Consider the following 19,232-nt stretch of genomic DNA (forward strand, 5'->3'; position numbering starts at 1 on the left):
TACCCCACTCCCCAAGGGACCAATCACAATACGAGTAGATTGCCAGGCACCGAGTATTACTGCTGCACAGGTTAAAACAGCACTGTCCAAGGCCAAGAATACAGCTTCTATGGGACCTGACAATATCCCTGGCTGTGTTCTACATGAACCACATAGTGAATTGGCACCTCACCTGTGTGCCTTATTCAATCACAGCCTCACCCTCAGGCTTTGTCCCTACCAAATGGCGCACTGCTACAGTCATCCCTCTCCACAAAGGAGGAGCAAGGACAGACCCTGGGAACTATTGCCCCATTAGCCTGATGAGTGATATGCAAAGCTATGGAAAGCATCATCGTGGCCCTAATAAACAAGGATACAGGGAATCTCCAAACTCTGGATCCCATACAGTTTGGTTTTGTGAAGTGTAGATCACACCTGCTCAACTTGGTCAACTTCTCTGAGTTGGTCACCAGAGCTGTGGATGAAGGCAAGGTGGTTCATACTGCCTACCTTGATCTGGCCAAGGCCTTTGGGGTACGATTTCCAAACTCAGGAATCATAGAAAAACTCACTAAGCTAGGCATCAACCCTTATATCACCAGGTGAGTTGCAAACTGGTTTACAGGTAGAACACACAGTGTGAAAGTAGCTGATTTCAAGTCAGACTGCCGACCAGGCACGAGTGGAGTCCCACAGGGTTCGGTCCTGGGTCCTCTCCTGTTTGATATCTACTTCTCTGAAGTCCAGACCAACATGAAGGGACTCTGGCTTTACAAAGTTCTCAGACGATTGCAAGTTGGGAGCTACTATTACCTCGCCAAGTGATGTTGACATCTTACAGAAAGGCCTCACTGAGACTAACGACTGGTGTCAGAACCATGGCCTTAAGCTCAATGCCAAAAAATGTGTCATCATCCCCTTTGAGAAAAACCCAGTTCCCATGAATTACCACATCGATGATAGTCCACTGAACACAGAAGGCGTTATAAGAGATCTGGGAACACAGGTTAACAGCAACCTCTCTTTTGACCACCACATTGCTACTGTGGTCAGAAAGTCCTTCTATGTGGCACATCTCATTACTAAGGGTTTTGCATCCAGGAAGAAAGAGGTCATTGTCTCCCTCTACTCTTTCCTTATTAGGCTAATCATCAAGTACAATCCCCCATTTGGCATGTACCTCACTAAACACCTGCAACAACTGGAGAGGCCGCAAAAGTACCTCACAAAGAGGATCCTAGGCCTTAAACATTTGTCCTATATGGACAGACTCAAAAAACTCCAACTATTATCTGTCTCATATCACCTACTTAGAGGCAATCTCTGCTTGACTTACAAAGCCATGTCTGACCCAGCTCAGTTAGAAATGCTACATCTGAAGAAATCCCAATCCCTCAGCACCACATGCTCCAGAGACTTCAACCTCATTACCACAATCAACAGAACATGCTGGAGGGACAAGGTTCATAACCCAGAGGCTGCCCATGCTATGGAATAGACTTCTCATACATGTCAATCAGAGCAACTCGCTGGGCCTCTTCAAGAGAAATCTTGATGAGCGGATGGGAAATAGAAAATTCACCCCAGGGATCACTCCAGTGGCTTTACTCGACAGAAGCACTGGGAACTAAGGTCAGGTGGCACAATGCCAGGGTAATCATATGGGCTAGGCTTGCAAAGGCTCCAGGGGCATTAGCCTAGTACACACCTATGAACCTATACCAGAAAAGAATGATCTATTATGCATATATGTATACATATAGGAGGTGCAAAGAAAAATACATATACAGAGAAATATAAGAAGTCCATATCTGGAGCTCAATATAAGGGACAACAGTATCCCTTAACAACTCATTCTTCCAGAAGTTTAGAAAGATGGGTGTTGGTGGGTGGGTAGTTGAGGAAGAATGAAAATGGACAACACAGATGGAGTGGTATGTTGAGTACATAACTTCTTTATCTGATTTTGTCAATTTTCATTCTATCAATTGATGGGAATCCCCAGCTACCTGAAATCCCGGATGCATTCAAGGAAGGATATTCCTGAGCACAGTTGAACTGAATGATGCTTTACATTTGGAGACCAGATCCAATTTGTAATGAGTAACAAAGGCATGGGGAGCATCCCAAGCTGCTGCACATATGTCATCCGTGGATGCTCTAGACTGAAAAACTGAGGAAGTTGCCATTGATCTACCTGAATAAGCCCGTAACGGTTGTGGTAAGGCAATACCCAACTTGTTATAAATAAATGCAATACAGTCATTCAGCCATCTTGATAAAGTTACTTTGGCAACTGTTTCTCCCAGGTTCAATTCTTGAAAAACAATTGGTCATTTTTTCTGGTATCTTGTTCTACGTAGGCAAAAATGTATTTGTCTGCATACATCCAATAAATCTAACATTTTTGCCCTTGCTAGCAAAGTTAGGAAAAACACTTGGCAAATTAATGGACTGACTGATACTAGATTCTGACACCACCCTGGGAAGAAAGAATGCATTGGTTTATAAAACCTTTGTGAAAGATCAAGTATGGAGGTTTTGAAGACAAAGCTTGAATTTCCAAAATTCATCTAGTATAAGTAATAGTTACTAGAAATAACATCTTCCAGGAAAGATATTTAAGGCCACAATTAGCTGCTGGTTCAAAAGGGGGATGGATAAGTGCCTGCAGTACCAGATCAAGGTTCCATGGGGGAGTAGGATCTTTAAAAGGAGGCCTTAAAAGAAGAGCGCCTTGCAAAAAAGCTTTGCACAGCTTATGACAGGCACTGGAGGAGCCCTCAAATCCAATGTGAAAATTTGATACTGCTGCTAAATGAACTTTAACGGTTGAAGAACTAGCTCCCTTTTTAAAAAGATGGGTCAACAATTCCAGGATGCTGTGTACTGGGGCTGAAAAACAGTCAACATGATTTTGATGCACCCAGTACACAAATTGGCACAATTGCTTTAAGATTTCAAGGATGTCTCCAAAAGTGACATCTTAGGAGATAACTGTGAGGACCCTTCACCTTCATTGAAGTCTATCTTTTGTGATGGACTCCTCTTGGAGTCCAAGTACTTCCTCTTGGCCATTTTCTTCTTAGGGACCTCCTCAGTGGGATGCTCTGGGAAGGTGTCAGAAGAAATCAAGATACCCTGTGGGGAAACCTGGGGCTCCCATACTGTCTATCACTGCAGATGAGAGTGGGAAGGCTCCAGGCGTAGAGACATCAAGGCTGCTGACTGAGGATGTGAGGGGGATGGATCCATGTTTTCCTGAAGCAGACAAAACTTTATCCATAGCCTCAAAGGCAAACCACTCCAGAGAGGGAGAAGACCTCAGATTTGAAGACAAAATTTTAGACCTCTGTTCCCTCCCGCTCCAAAGGCAATCTCCCCAAGGCAGAAGCCGGAGTCCAGCTAACCTGTGCCAAGGCTCTGAAGTGCAGAGACAGCTCCGACAACTGCGGAGTCAACTGTGACACCTCAGACAAGACAGGGAAGCTTTGGCTCTGAGAGCTCTCCGGATCTGACAACCAAAGTACTCACAGCAGGCCTTGGATTTGAAGATATTGGCAGACAGATCGGATCCAAGGACTCTGAGACTGTATGATGAGTCAGACGAGGAAACTTGTAGCATGGGTGTGGATAAAGGATGACCTCCTGAGCCGAAGGGGTAGGAGCTAAGACGACACCCATTTGGCTCTGCACCGAGAGAATCTTCTGCACTACTCTTTCCACAACTTCTGTTAAAACTCCTGGAAGAATGAGATGAAACCAAGGGTGGGGACCTGGGTCTCTCCAAGAAGGGTGAAGGCACTCTCAAAGGAACAGGGTCTACAGATGGAGAGTACTTAGTTCTAGATAGGCAAATTACTGATGTACACTGGTCCGAATATTTTCTTTTTGGATCTGTGGGCATCAGATCCGGCATTTTCTGCTTTTTGTTTCTCTGATCTGAGGATGAAGGTGGATTCATTTTGGCCTTTTTCTTAGAAGGCTCAGAGACTGCTGATTCTGGATAAGAAATTTCAGGCCATTTGGATTTTGGGAATTGTTCTCAAGATATAGCTTCACTGAAAGCTGAGGGAAGCAAGCCTTTTAGAATAAGTTTATTTTTGGGTTCATTTAGTGCTCTGGGATTAAAACCGTGGCAGATCGAGCAGTCTTCTTGAAGATGCAATAGTTTTATTTATTTTATTTATCATTTGTTGACTGGGAAAGTCCGACTAGGTTCCACAGAGCCTGTTTTCAGCGGAGGCCGGGGGAGAAATGCTCCAGATGCATGTCTTTGGAATGTGGGAGGAAACCGGAGTACCCGGAGGAAACCCACGCAAACACAGGAAGAACATGCAAACTCCACACAGAAGGCACCCCAGCCGAGAATCGAACCGGATAACCTCTTGCTGTAAGGTGACAACGTTAACCACTGCACCGGTCCCAGCCAATATACACAAAGTGTAAGCATGTGACATCAGAATTTTATGCCCACACTTTTCACATTTTGTGAACAGTGCAGTGCTCTTGTCCGCCATATCATGAGAAACAAAAAAACAGTCAACAGCACCAAAGGTAAGACCTGTTTTTAGATAGAAAAATGGTAAAAGGAAAAAGGATTACCAACAATGGTAAATAAAGTAAGCTACATGAAGTGTAGAGGGAAAATTTAAATACTAACAGTAGTAGTTAAGATGTACACAAGTACATGGAAAAAAGAAAGGGATACAATAAATACTAACAATATTTAGAGTACAACTGTATGGAAAGGTAAGAGAATCAGCAAAGTTGGAAAAATGTAAAGAAATAAAATTTAAGTTTCAGAAAATGGAATGAAAAGCATTTATCTTACAGTTGCTCGAGAGTAACAGTCACCACTTCTTTCATGTAAAAGGGCAAACGAGATCTGAGGTACTCGGGGTTCGAAAAAAATACACTTCCAAAAGAAATAATCAACAAAAACATGACACTGCCCTCACGAGAGGAACCACACAAGGGGGGTTGTGCATTATGGGTAAGGGAGAAGCTCGAGAGTTTTTAGGTTTCCATGAGCTTTAGCAATGGCAGAGTCAGATCAGAGGGATCAGATTCGAAACCATCAGTTGGGAATACAATGAAAATTGACATCAGATGTATTATTGATTTCACCACCTGCAGTGGGGTCAGCTAAGATTTGGGTGATTAAGGCTGGCCCTGTTCTTCCTGTATTAGGCAAAAAAAAAAGCAAAACATTAAGTACCGGAGTTGAGCTTGCTTCTGCAGAAATGCCCTTAATTTTCTGAATGCAAGACCTCTCTTCAAAGCAGTGGTACGTGTATGATGGGGTTTCTCAGCAGACTATGTTAACACCTAGGGCAAAAAGTAGTCTATGGACAAGGAACTGTACTTGCTAGTCATCAAACTAAAACTAGCTAGCACAAAATGTAGTAAACGTACTAAATTTTATAAGAAACCATACAAATGTAATGCACAAAGAATACTGATACAAAGTCTGTGCCCTATAAGAGATCACACACATTTAATGCACAAAGAATACTGATACACAGTCTATGCCCTATAAGAGATCACACACATTTAATGCACAAAGAATACTGATACAAAGTCTGTACTGCAAAGGACTACTGTATGAAGTGTTAATAAACTGTAATTTTCCATTAGACCACCACTTTCTCCCCTGTAATACACTTGCTGTAAATGGCATTTTTCTCTACCTTATGAATTTCTCCCTCACTTCATCTGTTCATGTCATTACAGCCTGGGCTAAAAGGACTACCTCGTAGTTAGGGCAATTATTTTTAAAGAGGTAACATTCTGCACTCTTGGGTTTCTATCTTATAAGCACTGCTTAAATGATTGGACTTGAAGCAAGTTCTGAGCAACTTTATTTCATGAGTCTGCTTTAGAGCACTATCATGTACCTATCTACTTAGTTTACAATAAAATTTCATGTAATGCTATATTAGTGCACTATGGCTCATACACATTAAACAACTGAGAAGGCAAGTGCTATTTAAAATCTCTATACATATATGCACAAATGTACAGAGGAGCTGTTTTTTTTTCAACTTACCACTTCATGCTATCAAGAAAGTACTTACGTTATCTCTATACCTCCAGGTGTAACTGATGACGAGGTCTGCTCTTTACTAGAAGAAGAGTCTGTGGTACACTCTGGTTCCGATACAGAATCACTGCTACATGGTTCAGTGCTTAGGTCTGTAGCTGATGTCTCTCTCTCACAGAACGCATCACTTATAAACATGCCTTCATGAGTTAAGTAAGTCACATCTCCTTCATTAATCTGACTTCTGCTAGAGATTTTTGGGATAGATGCCCCTTCAAAGTCTCTGGTTTTCTGTGACTTGTCCAAGACTAATAAAACAACACTACGAATAACACTGACTGTTGCCTACAAAAAAAAAAAAAAAACGCAAACAATTTAGCATTTCCATAGGCAAGTTTGGGAAACAGAGGTTGAGTAATTAAGTACTAAAAAAATAGCACTTTTTGTCAGGTTATAGTTGCCATTATGGTAAGTTACATTTTAATACAGAACCACTATACCAGCAATGAAAATTTTGATCTGCAGTATAAGCAAGATAGAATAAAATCACAAAAGTGATATTGGAGTAAACGCAAAACTTTGCTATGTTATGCCATATGAAAATATGGTAACAGATTACTAAATAAGGTTATTTAACTAATTATGCCACAGTACAAGAAGAAAAACAAGTTACTAACAACTAGCCAAGTAACTAGTCAGCATGGAAAAAGATGGCAGACAGTCCAAAGTACAGTTGTGTACACTTACCATAAATGTAGATGTTCGAGTGTATTCACTGTTGCAGTCATTACATTTGGGTAATCTGCTAGCAGGTTGCCCTCAGTCGGCCTGAATAACAAAGTCTTGAGTTTGCGTCGGTTGCTGTCTCCTCTTCCATGACGTCAGGTCATCAGGGGTATAAAACATGCAGCAGACGCCATTTTCTTTAGTTTTTCTTGCCCCAGATGTCAGGTGCCCCAAATGGGGAGCAAAAAAAAAAAAAATATATATATATATATATATATATGTATGTATGTATGTATATAACTATATATAACAATGCAATTGTCACAACATAAACTTTACCTTCATCTAAAAGCAAATATACCACAAAGGCTGTAGAATATATTGAAGGAAATAATAATTCTAGGAAAAAAAGGGGGGTGGCGTGTGGGTAACCTGGACTGCAACGGTGAATACACTCGAACATCACATTTATGGTAAGTGTACACAACTGTACTATGTGCTTCGTGTTTCACTGTTGCAGTCATTACATTTGGGTGGAATCCCAAAACTACGTATGGGGGGCTGGAACTAAATAGCATTAGGAGCGGCTATAAGACCCTGCAGAACTGCAGTGGCAAAGCCTGCCCTGGACTTAGAAAAGAGAGGCAAATGATAATGCTTTGTACAAGTAGCAGCTTCTAGAATATCTTTGGTTGGCACCCCTCTGAGAAAAGCTGCTGAGGTAGATGCAGCCCTGGTGGAATGTGACCTGATTCCCTTGGGCATCGGTTTACCATGATGCAAATAGCAGAAAGGAATGCAGTGACTTATCCACTTTGAAATAGTCTGCTTTGAAATAGCCTTTCCCTCTGATCTTGCATCAAATGACACCAGTAGCTGCTCAGATTTTCTTAGAGATTTGGTCCTGTTTAAGTAGAATCTTAGTTGTCTGTGTATGTCCAAGCAATGCAGAATCCGCTCCCCCTTGTTCTGTGGATTTGGGTAAATATTTGGCAGGTGAATAGCTTGGTTAAGAGCCACACTGGATACCACCTTAGGCATAAAGGAAGGATTGGTCCTGAGGGACACCCTGTCTGGGTAAAATATAATAAAAGGCTCCACAGCCATGAGGGCCTGTAGTTCTGAAACCCTTCTTGCTGAAGTGATTGCCAGAAGGAAAGCTGTTTTCCAAGGTAAAAACTTTATATCTGCAGTAGCCGCTGGTTCAAATAGAGCAGGGTGAGCTTTTCCAACACAAAATTGAGGTCCCATGCAGGAATTGGTGATCTTCTAGGAGGCCTTAAATTTCTGGCCCCTCTAAGACACTGTTTTAGCAGAGGATGAGAAAAGATGGGAGGCTCTGTGTTGTAATGAGCCGAGATGGCAGAGGCATGGATTTTTATTGATGAAAAAGATAGGTCCTTGTCAATCATCTCAGTCAAGTACTGTAAAATCTGAGGAATATTTGGCTTTGCTGAGTCAGTCCCTTGTGCTTGGTTCCAAGCACAGAATCTCTTCCATTTATCAGCATAAGATTTTCTAGTACTAGGCCTTCTGGCTTCTAAAATGACATCCATCACAGATTTACTGAAAGGAGGTGTTAAATGATCAGCCATGCTGCCAGGTTCAGAGTTTGGAGCTGATTGTGCAGAATTTGTTTGTTCTGCTGAGACAGTAGATGAGGTATTTGAGGCAAGTACCAAGGAGGGAGTTGACACATATTCCTTAGAATTAGATACCAGTGCTGGCAAGGCCAGTCCGGGGCAATTAGGATCATTTTTGGTTTTTCCTGTCTGACCTTTAGTAGGACCTTGGGAAGAAGAGGTAGAGGAGGAAAGGCATAGACTGATAGGTTTTTCCAACTGAAGGGTAGAGCATCCACTTTCCATGCTTGTCTGTGATATGTCCTTGTGCAGAATTTGTCCAGTTGAAAATTCTGGGGGGAGGCAAACAGATCTATGTCCGGGCTCCCCCATTTCTCTGTTATCATGTTGAAGACTTGTGGATCCAGTTTCCACTTGTCAGGGTCCATAAGATTTCTGCTTAGATTATGTGCCAGAGTATTTTGTTTTCCTGGTAGGAATTGAGCTTGAAGATGTACTTGGTAAGTCAAGGCTGTGTCCCACAATGCCATGGCTATTCTGCAAAGGGGGTAGGAATGTGTACCCCCCTGCTTGTTTATGTACCACATAACCGTGGTGCTGTCCGTCTTTATCAGTAGTTGTCCTGGATGAAGTAAGTCCTTGAAGGCTGTCAGGGCATACTGAACAGCTAACATCTCTTTCTGGTTGATATGCAGATGCATTTGTTTTCGGCTCTATATGCCCTGAATGCATCTCCCCGCCAGGTGGGCCCCCCAAGCATAGTCTGATGCGTCTGTAGTTAGGGCTTGGTTGGCAGGGGGTAGAGTGAAAGACCGTCCCATGTTCTGGTGACATGTCTCTGCCCACCAAAGAAACTCCTGTTGTAGGCAGGGAATGAGAGGAATCATTGTTTCCAGACTGTGACAATGTTGACTCCATGAACTTTTTAGATACAACTGTAGTTTCCTCATACGCAGTCTTGCATATGGAATTAGGAGAATGCAGGATGCCATGAACCCCAAAGCCTGCAGAATTTGTCTTGCAGATAACTGGGTTTTTGTTGCCATCTGTTTGAATAAATAGTCAGTTGCCTTTGTTTGTCTGGCATAAGGTAAGCCATCTGGGCAGTTGTATTCAAGCTTGCACCCAGGAATGTAATCTTTTGAGAGGGTAACAGTTGTGATTTCTTTTCATTTATTGTGTACCCTAGGCATGTTAGAAGCCTTTTTACAAATGCCAGATGTTGAAGAAGAATATCCTTGTTTTCTGCTTGAATGAGACAGTCGTCCAAGTATAGATAGATTTGTATGCTTCTTTGTCTGCAAAATGAAATTACTGGTGCCAGGCACTTTGTAAAGACCCTGGGTGCAGTAGATAAGCCAAAGGGCAGTGCAGAGAATTGGTAATGCATAAAACCAGCCTTGAAGCGGAGGTATCTTCTGCACAATTCCCTTATTGGGATATGCAGGTATGCCTCTTTTAAGTCTAGGGTCATTAGCCAAGCGTTCTTGCCCAGCATGGGCAGAAGCTGTTGCAAAGTCAGTATTTTGAATTTTGGGATGTCCATGTGCTCAAAATCGATAAATCCAGTATTGGGTGCCAGGAATTGTCTTTTCTGGGTACCAAGAACAGTCTTGAGTAAAACCCTTGTCCTTTTTTCTAGTTCTGGAACTGGTTGAATAGCCCCCATATCCATGAGGGACGTAACTTGTTTCTGTGCCTCTCCCCATTGATTTTGTGGCAGATCTGGCCAACCATTTGGAATTGGCAAGGTATGGAAATGAAATCTGTATCCCTGGGATACTATGTTTAATACCCACTTGTCCTGTTATTAACTGCCAATTTTGAGCATGAAGTGCTACTTTTCCCCCCTAAGGGGGCTGCCAAAAGGTAAGTGCTTGGTGATGGCAAAGGGAAGTCATTGAGACTGTTTACTGTTGGGTTGTGCTTTGTTTACTCCAGATTTGGAGGTAGAGGCATCCCATTGCTTTGACCTGTAAGAAACCTGTGATTGCTATTTGGAGCCTTTTGAGCACCTGGATTTGTCCTGTGAGGCTCTGTCGGACACAGGAAAGGACCAATTTTTTGTAGGCCAGTGTCTACTGAATCTTGGTGGCTGCACTTGTCAGAAGTCTGTTACAGTTTGCATAGACTTAGCTTTATCTTCCATTTTCTTTAAAACCTCTTCTGCCCTATTACCAAACAGAGTATCATGCTGTAAAAGTGCATCTAACAATTTAGCTTTAACATGATCAGGCAGACTTTGCTCCTTGAGCCAGGCATGCCTTCTAATCATAGATCCAGTAACTGCTGCCCTGCAGGAGGCCTCCAAGGAATCAAAACCACATTGCAAAGTATGCTTTCCAACCTGTTCTGCTGCATGCAATAATTCCTGTAATTCTTTATTTTCTGCACATTCAGAAATCAACATAATTTTCTGTTTCAATAATCCCATAACATGCTGTTGATATTTAAGCATATGAAACTGGCAGTTTAAGGCCCTAATTGCCAAGGTTGCAGACGTATAAACTTTCTTTCCTCATCTATCCAGCGCCCTGGAATCTCTATCAGAGGGGGTAGGATTCTTAGCTGTTGAGGCCTTTACACCTTTGGGACCCTGTGAGAGAGTTTCAGGGTCAGCAGCAGGGTTTTTGAATAAAAATTTGTGGGAGTCAGGAACCCTGTAATTTCTGTCTGGCTTGCTAGGAGCCGAAGGTAGGGAATGTGGAGCTATGCTTGATTCCGAAAACACATCATCAACAATGCCTAATACAGGAGGTATGGTCAAAGGCCTATGCTGAGGGAGAAGGCGGAAATCCCTAAGCCTCTTTTTTGATTCTGAGAAATCTTGACTCTCACAATGAAAATGTTCCCCCAAAGTATGCAAGGGTTCTCCAACAGAATAATCTTCAGGAGGAGATGCAGATGGGATGGATTCCTCTGCATCTGAATCCTCATAGGGTGGTATAGAAAATTCCTGATCAGAAGAGGAATCAGAAGAAATAGAAACCTGATCTGAAGATTCATAATCAGTGTCTTGCCTAGGCCTCTTATAGGGGGGGGGGGTTGGGAACCCATGATCAAGGTAATTAAGTCTTCAGCCATTTTGATCATCTGTTTTTTGGGCATAGAGGCCTGAGCACGTGGCTCATGGGTCATTTTTTTAGCCTTAGAAGTTGCTTTTGTCTTTGTTTTTGAAGCTGGCGTCGGTTTTATATGGAAATGCTGAGGCCTGAAAACACCCTCAGAAGCCGGTACCTGCTCAGTGGCTCCGGACCCATCCGAGGGAGAGACATCCATAGGTACAATACTTTGAGAATCTCGCGACATGCTGGATTCCACATGGGTCTCAGTAGAGGCCTGCGACTCGAAAGTAGCAGGTATAAGGGGCTGTGAAAGCGCCTCACTGAGTATCGGCGACTGGCTTAGGAGAAGCTTTGTCATCGATTTTGGACCTTGACGATCTGTCTCTGTCCTTTTCTTTGCGTTTTTTGTGAACTCCGGTAGTCGGATTGCTATCCGACGACATTTCAGGGTAGTTAAATCTGTTTCCAAAATATTTTGAAGCAAAGATATACAGACACTTAATAGTGCGTTGGTAAAATCTAGCACAAAACCGACAGCAAGGCATGTTATGATCTGGGCCTAGGCAAGGAATACAGTACAAATGGAAATCCTTATGAGGTATTTGCTTCCCACAAGTAATGTAATTATTAACTTTTACTGACATCGGTATGGAGCAAGAAAAAGTTTCCCCAATGGGGTACTTAGCTTTAATTGAAGACTTTGGTTCTGAAACTCGAATGCGAAAATTTCAGGAGTCGGCCGACCGGCACTTGCAAACTGCTTCTGCTTCGGGCACCGCGCGGCAAGAAAGACTAAATAAAATGGTGCCGGCTGCATGTTTTATACCCCTGACGACCTGACATCATGGAAGAGGAGACAGCAACTGACGTAGGACCCAAGACTTTGATATTCAGGCCGACTGAGGGCAACCTGCCAGCAGATTACCCAAATGTAATGACTGCAACAGTGAAACACAAAGAACATCCTACTTCACCACAGATGGCCTACACCTCCCCTTTAGGGTTTCCACATATATACAAAGACATATTCTACCCACAGTACCATTTTCAGGCAGAATCAGTCTTTCTAGACCTTCTTGTATAACAAATACAAATTAAGCCTACATCAATTTGGCACAACACAGTGTCAGAAGTCTAAAAAAGAAACCACTCCATCTTGTAGTTTTCTTGATGCTTGAGCACATACACATCTGTATAGTTAATGAAACACAGTTCTCTAATGTAGTGAAAATGTCCCTTCTTTACCTGGTTTGAACACCTATCATTTACTCAGACCCTTTTCACAAGGAATGGATGTATCCAGTATTAAAAAAAAATCTATCACTACCTCATAACTGATCCAGCCACATATCCTGGAGAAACTACAAAATCCCTTGTATGTCTTCCAGTGCCCATGATGCTTTCCTATAAAAAGTCCTTAACTAAAGAACCTAACAAAATCATCCTCAGAGATATGAGCTACCCATTCATTAAATGGCAGACATGTCAGGACAAATTGGTAGGAATGTAATTCTCACCTTACAATCCATGCATTTGGCCTACAGGTGAAAACAAGTTGGCTCAACACTTATTTATCCTCTTTCCTAACCAACACTGTCCCATTGTACTCATCCCTCATTAGACCCATTATAGAATACAATTCCCCGTTTGATATGTACCTCTTAAGACATCTGCAACAACTGGAAAGGCTGCAGAAATACCTCACTAAAAGAATCACAGGCCTAAACTAGATGCCCTATGCTGACCGTCTAAAAAAACTCTACCTATACTTTGTCCCATATCATCTACTCAGAGGTGATCTCTGCTTAACATACAAGGCCATGTCAAACCCAGAGCTGTTAGACACGCTACACTTAAAGAAATCTCAATCCCTCAGAGACGCACGCTCCAGTGATCTAAACCTTATCACAATGAACAACATGCTGGATGGATAGGTTCCTGACCCGGGGACTCCCCAGACTCTGGAATAGACTGCCCATACATGTCAAGCAAAGCGCCTCTTTGTCCCTCTTCAAAAGGAACCTTGATGATTGGATGGGAGATAGGAAATTGACCCAGTCCCCCTGCTAGACAGGGGTCCAGGGAAGTAAATACTACGGGAAGAAATAGCCAGGGAATTGTTATGGCTAGGCTTGTACAAGCCCTACGGCCACTAGCCTAGTACCAACCTATGAACCTATACTGTTCGAGGTTCAAATTAAACTAAGAATTAAAACAGCTAGCATGCACCTTGTTGAGTTTGCATAAAATCAGACTTTATAATATTAAAAATACATTAATACATTAACAAGTAGGCATTGATCAAAAGTGCTGTATAGCATTAACAAGATGATGAGGGGGTTGCATGTTGAATGTGTGGTGAAGGCAGAGTATGTAATAAAAAAAAATCTGATTGCCTAGCACATGGATGACAGCTGCTGATATACTTGGCTCTCATCCCAGAGAATGAATAGCTCATAGGGCTATAACCACATGGAATAAATGGGCTCATCTGTTGTGGGGGGGCAGGAGGGGACAGAGATGCAGCGTGAAGCAGAGAGGGTAAGTAAAACGAAAAACAGAGAGTAGAGATCTGGAGAGAAAGAAAGCAGCACAGTGCATTATGAGTAAGGGAAAAGAGTTGGAGCCTGGAAACAGTTTTGCATACTGAACTGACTTGAGCCGGTGGCATATTCCAAGGAGTTGAATGGGAATGGACTGGAATATCCTGCATCTATAATTATAAGTACGTAACTCATCTTCCTTCCAGATGAAGATCTTTACCTTTGGGGGTAAACCCAATGAAAGAAACTAGTATCTGCTACCCTCCAAAAAAGAATTCTTGTGTAAGAAAGAAAAGTTGTGTAAAATCTTACCATAACCATAGATGTCCTCCTCTTACATGTTGCAGTATTCAGCGTATGGAGTTTACTCTTTTTGCTTCACGAATGTCCGGCCAGTATACAAAAGTTTTCAGCCCTTGTATGGTGAGTGGGACATCTGACATGGCTCAAGGAACGTGGGCCATAAAAGTGACATCTGCATGCAGCAGCCCTCAGCACTGTAAGCCCCAGTCGGACCAGTCCTAGTAAGGGCAATGCCAGTCCTGTGCCACCCAGAAAGGGAAATGCAGCCTAACAGGAGGGGAAGGAGGGTGGGAAGGAATACCGCAACATGGGAAGAGAAGGACATCTACAGTTATTGCAAGATTTTACACAATTTTTCTGTGTCCTTCTATTCCCATGTTGCAGTATTCAACATATGGGTGAGTGCCAAAGCTCACTGTGAAGGAGGGGGTGGTGGTCTACAGGCGGTTTCCAGGAATCCCTGATGGATGGCCCTGGCAAAACCCACCCTGGCCTTGTAAATGTGGTCTAACTTGTAATGTCTGGTGAAGGTGTGCAGTGATGACCAAGTGGTTGCTTCAAGAATGGTACAGGTATTCAGACCTTTGAAGAAGGCTCCTGAAGAAACCATAGCTCTGGTGGAGTGTCCTGTGACAGTGCCTTGCAGGGATTTCCCATGGTATTTGTAGCAGAAGGTGGATGGCTTTGGAAATCCAGGTAGAGATAAGTTTGTTTGGTTACTCTCTTCCCTAGGGCTCTGGGGTGGAAGTAGATGAAGAGTTGATCAGCCTGCCTGATGGGTTTGGTTTTATACAGGTAAAACCTGAGTTGTCTGTGAATATTCAAGGAGTGAAGTACTCTCTTACTGTCCTGCTGTGGTTTAGGAAAGAAGGTAGGTAGGGTAGATGGTTTGATTCAGGGAGAGGTCATTCACCACCTTGGGCATGAATGAAGGGTTAGTTCTAAGAGTAACCCTGTCATTGTGGAAAACTAGGAAAGGTGGGACAGCCATGAGGGCTTGCAGCTCTGATACTCTTCTGGCTGAGGTCAAGGCCACGAGTAGCACCATTTTCCATGTAGAGTATTTTAGGGAAGCTTTGTCTGCTGGCTCAAATGGAGGGAGCGTGACCTTTTCCAAAACATAGTGAAGGTCCCATGAGGGTGGGAATGGTTTTCTGGGGGGCCTCAGGTGAAGAACCCCTTTGAGAAAAAGCTTAGCTGGTAGTCTGGACATTACAGGGGGGTACAGAGGAAGGCATGCTGAAATAGCAGACAAGTGAGCTTTAATGGAGGAATAGGTCAAGCCTGTCTGTAGTAGCTCACACAGGTAAGACAGAAGTAGAGGGGTTCATAGGTAGGTACTAGGCTATCAGCCCAAGGGCCTATGTAAGCCTAACCAACAAGGTTCCCTGGCTTACGCCATCCAAGAAAGTTATTTTCCTGTGCCACTGTCGAGCAGAGACACAAAAGTGATCCCCAGGGTGTATTTCCTATTTCCCATCCTCTCATCAAGATTTTTCTTGAAGAGTGCTAATGAAGAACTTTGCTTGACATAGATGGGTTGCCTGTTCCAGAGTATGGGAAGTCTCTGGGACAGGAATCTATCCCTCCAGCATGTCCTGTTTATTGTGGTGACAAGGTTTAGGTCCCTAGAGCATGTAGCTCAGAGGGATTGGCATTTCTTTAGGTGTAGCATGTCCAACAGCTCTGGGTTTGACATAGCTTTATATGTCCGGCAGAGATCACCTCGGAGTAGGCAATATGCTATGGAGTAAAGCTGGAGTTTTTTGAGATGGTCAGTGTAGGGCATTTGTTTGAGGCCAGTAATCCTCTTTGTGAGGTACTTATGTGGCCTTTCCAGCTGCTGCAGATGTCTTGTAAGGTACATACCAAAAGGGGCGTTGTACTCTATGATGGGTCTAATGAGTGTCGAGTAGAGGGGAACAATTACCTCTTTTTTCCCGGATGAGAATCCTTTTATGATGAGGTATGCCACGTAGAAGGACTTCCTGACTACTGTGGCGATGTGACTATCAAATGAGAGACTACTGTCCACCTGGGTCCCAAGGTCTGTTATCACACATTCAGTGTTAAGTAGATTGCTGAATATGTGGTAGCTCATGGATACAGAGTTTTTACCAAAGGGGATGACACTACACTTTTTGGCATTGAGCTTGAGGCCAGGGCTCTGACACCAGACATCTGTCTCAGTGAGTCCCTTCTGTAGGAAGTCCACATCATTTGGGGACTTGACTACGGCTCCTAGTTTGCAGTCATCTGTGAACTTCGTTAGCCAGAGGCCTTCTGTGTTAGCCTGTACTTCAGAGAAGTAGATACCAAACAGGAGAGGTCCCAGGATGGAACCCTGTGGTACTCCACTTGTCACTGTTTTGAGGTCAGATTTGGAGTCGGCAACTTTTACAGTGTGGGTTCTGTCAGTGAGCCAGTTGGCAACCCATCTTGTGATATAGGGATTTATACCTAGTTTAGTGAGTTTAGCTATAATTCCAGAATGGGGGATGGTGTTGAAAGCCTTGGCGAGGTCAAGATAGGCTGTGTGAACCACCTTACCTTCATCTACGGCTTTGGTGACTGCCTCACAGAAGTCGATCAGGTTCAGGAGGCATGATCTGCCTTTCACAAACTTGAACTGGGTGGGATTCAGAGTTTGGAGGTTACCAATGTCTTTGTTTAGGAGTTCCATGATGATACGTTCCATGGCCTTGCAGACCAGGCTCGTCAGGTTAATAGGTCGACAGTTCCCAGGATCAGTGGTGGCTCCCCCTTTGTGGAGTGGGATAACTGTTGCTGTGCGCCAATCAGTGGGCACAAAGCCTGATGCGAGGCCATTACTGAAGCTGGTGTTTAAGTGGGGAGCCAGTTTGTTCTGAAATTTGTGTAAAACGCAACCTGGGATGTTGTCCAGTTCCATGGATGCTGTGTTTTTGGCTTTAGAGAGTGCAGCTTTTACCTGCATAGGTGTGATTACAGGGACTCTGCATTCTTCCTGTATAAACATAGGCTTTTTAGGGGGTGAGGGGGGGGGGTAAAGTTAGCACTGAACATATCTGCCAGGATGTTGGCAATATCAGTTGGTTCTGTAATTTTCGTGCCGTTGTGCTGTAACTCAGAGCAGATCTGGGTGTTGCCATCAAGATTCTTGACATAGCTATAGAATGCTGTGTGGTTGTTCTTAGAATTAGTGGTGATTTTGTTTTCGTAGCTAGCTTTGGAGGATCTTATAAGGGATCACAGCTTCTTACTGAGGCTGACCAGGGAAGCTCCTCCGCTCATGGGATTTTACCCTCTTTTGCAGCAGTTTCTTCCTTCTGTTGTACAGTTTGTTTATGGCAGGGGACCACCAGATTAGCTTCCTCTTATGGAGGATAGTGTCTTGGTTCTGTTTGGGATAGCATGATCCATGCACTCATGTAAGTGCTTATAGAGTGCATTTGTGTAGGATTCAGCAGTTGTAACTGTACTGTCCATCTGCATGGTCTCGCTTGCAAGCGTGTCCAACTATCTCTTGTGACACCATACAGAAAATCTCTTCCACTGTGAAAGGTACAAAGTTCTTGTATTTGGTTTCCTGGCCTCCTGCAGGACAGTGAGCATGTCCTTATTGTAAAGGTGTCTGAAGGGGATCAGAATCCTATCAACCACAGGATGAGGTGCAATAACTGCCACTGTGGGTGTATTTGGGATACCTTGTGCTGTGTGAGAAGGTCCACTCTGAGGGAAACTTGTGGTGATTGCCCTTGGATAGTTGTAAGAGTAGGGGAAACCAATACTGTCTTGGCCACCAACAAGATTTTTGGTCTGTCCTGCTGGATTTTCAGCAAGACCTTCTGGATGAGTGGGAAGGTGAGAAATGCATAGAAAAACTTCCCCCTTCCAAGAGATTGAGAAGGCATTTGTTGCCAGTGCCTGAGGATGTGGTGTCCTGGTGCAAAATCCAGGAAGTTGCCTGTTGATGGAGGAGCCAAACAGGTTTATTTGAGGTATACCCCACTGGTGGACCACATAAAGGAAGACATCCATGTGAAGCATCCATTCGTGGTTGTTTGTGATGGTCTGCTGAGATAGTCTGCCTGGGAGTTCTGTAGAGAGGAAATGTAGACTGCCTGCAGTGTAACCACCCCCCCCCCCCGTGAGGTGGTCAATTCCCATACTAGAAGAGCTACCCTACAAAGTAAGTAGGACTTGGTCTCTCCCTGTTTGTTGAGGTACCACAGGACTGTGGTATTATCTGTGAAAATATTTAGTGGACCTTTCTGAAGATATGGTTGAAAGGCTCAAAAGGCCAAGAGAATTGCCTTCATCTCTCGGACATTGATGTGTTCTTGATTTTGTGGCTCTGGCCACAGACCCTGCACTGTATGATGACCCAGAGTTGCTCCTCAGCCCAAGTCTAAAGCATCTGCATTCATGATCTGTTTGGGAGGGGTGGTTGGAGGGAAGACCTGGATTGTGGGTCACCTGTGTCAACCACCACTGGATTTCTAGTTTGAGGCATGGTAGGAGGGGAACCCTGTACTCCAAGGGGTGGGAGTGTTGTGTCCAGACTGACCGAAGGTACCATTGCAGCTTTCTCATATGAAGTCTTGCTAATGGTAACATGGGGATAGTGGATGCCATGTAGCCCGGGAGCCTGAGTTACTGCCTTGCTGTCAATTCTGTTAACTTTAAGGACCAGAAGTAGGTGTTCTGTCAAGTTTTCCACCTTTTATGGGCGGAGGTAGTTTTCATGACATGTGACCAACTTCTGTACCCCAAGAAGACCAGGTCTTGAGTAGGTTCCAGATGGGATTTTGGGTAACTTATCTGGAATCTTAGACACTGTAGGAGAGAGACAACCAGGTATATATGTTGCAGGAGGGTCTCCTTGTTGCCTGCCTGCATCAGCAGGTCATCCAGATAAGGGAATATCTGGATTCCCTTTGCCCTGCAGAAGGCAATCACTGGAACCAAACATTTGGTGAAAACCTTGGGTGCAGTAGAAAGC

General features: G+C 43.6%; 1 protein-coding gene across 1 annotated transcript in view; it reads right to left on the minus strand.

Annotated features, from left to right (window-relative positions):
• The window catches only part of VPS54 (VPS54 subunit of GARP complex), a 1,876,392-nt gene that overhangs the window by 495,942 nt on the left and 1,361,218 nt on the right, over positions 1-19,232 (minus strand). Inside the window, exon 14 of the mRNA XM_044055553.1 lies at positions 6,063-6,373. Coding sequence (XP_043911488.1) covers positions 6,063-6,373 — 311 coding nt within the window. The remainder of the gene's footprint in view (positions 1-6,062; positions 6,374-19,232) is intronic.

Source organism: Protopterus annectens, chromosome 1.part2, assembly GCF_019279795.1.
Source record: "Protopterus annectens isolate FY-2018-M chromosome 1.part2, PAN1.0, whole genome shotgun sequence".
Lineage (NCBI taxonomy): Eukaryota > Metazoa > Chordata > Ceratodontiformes > Protopteridae > Protopterus > Protopterus annectens.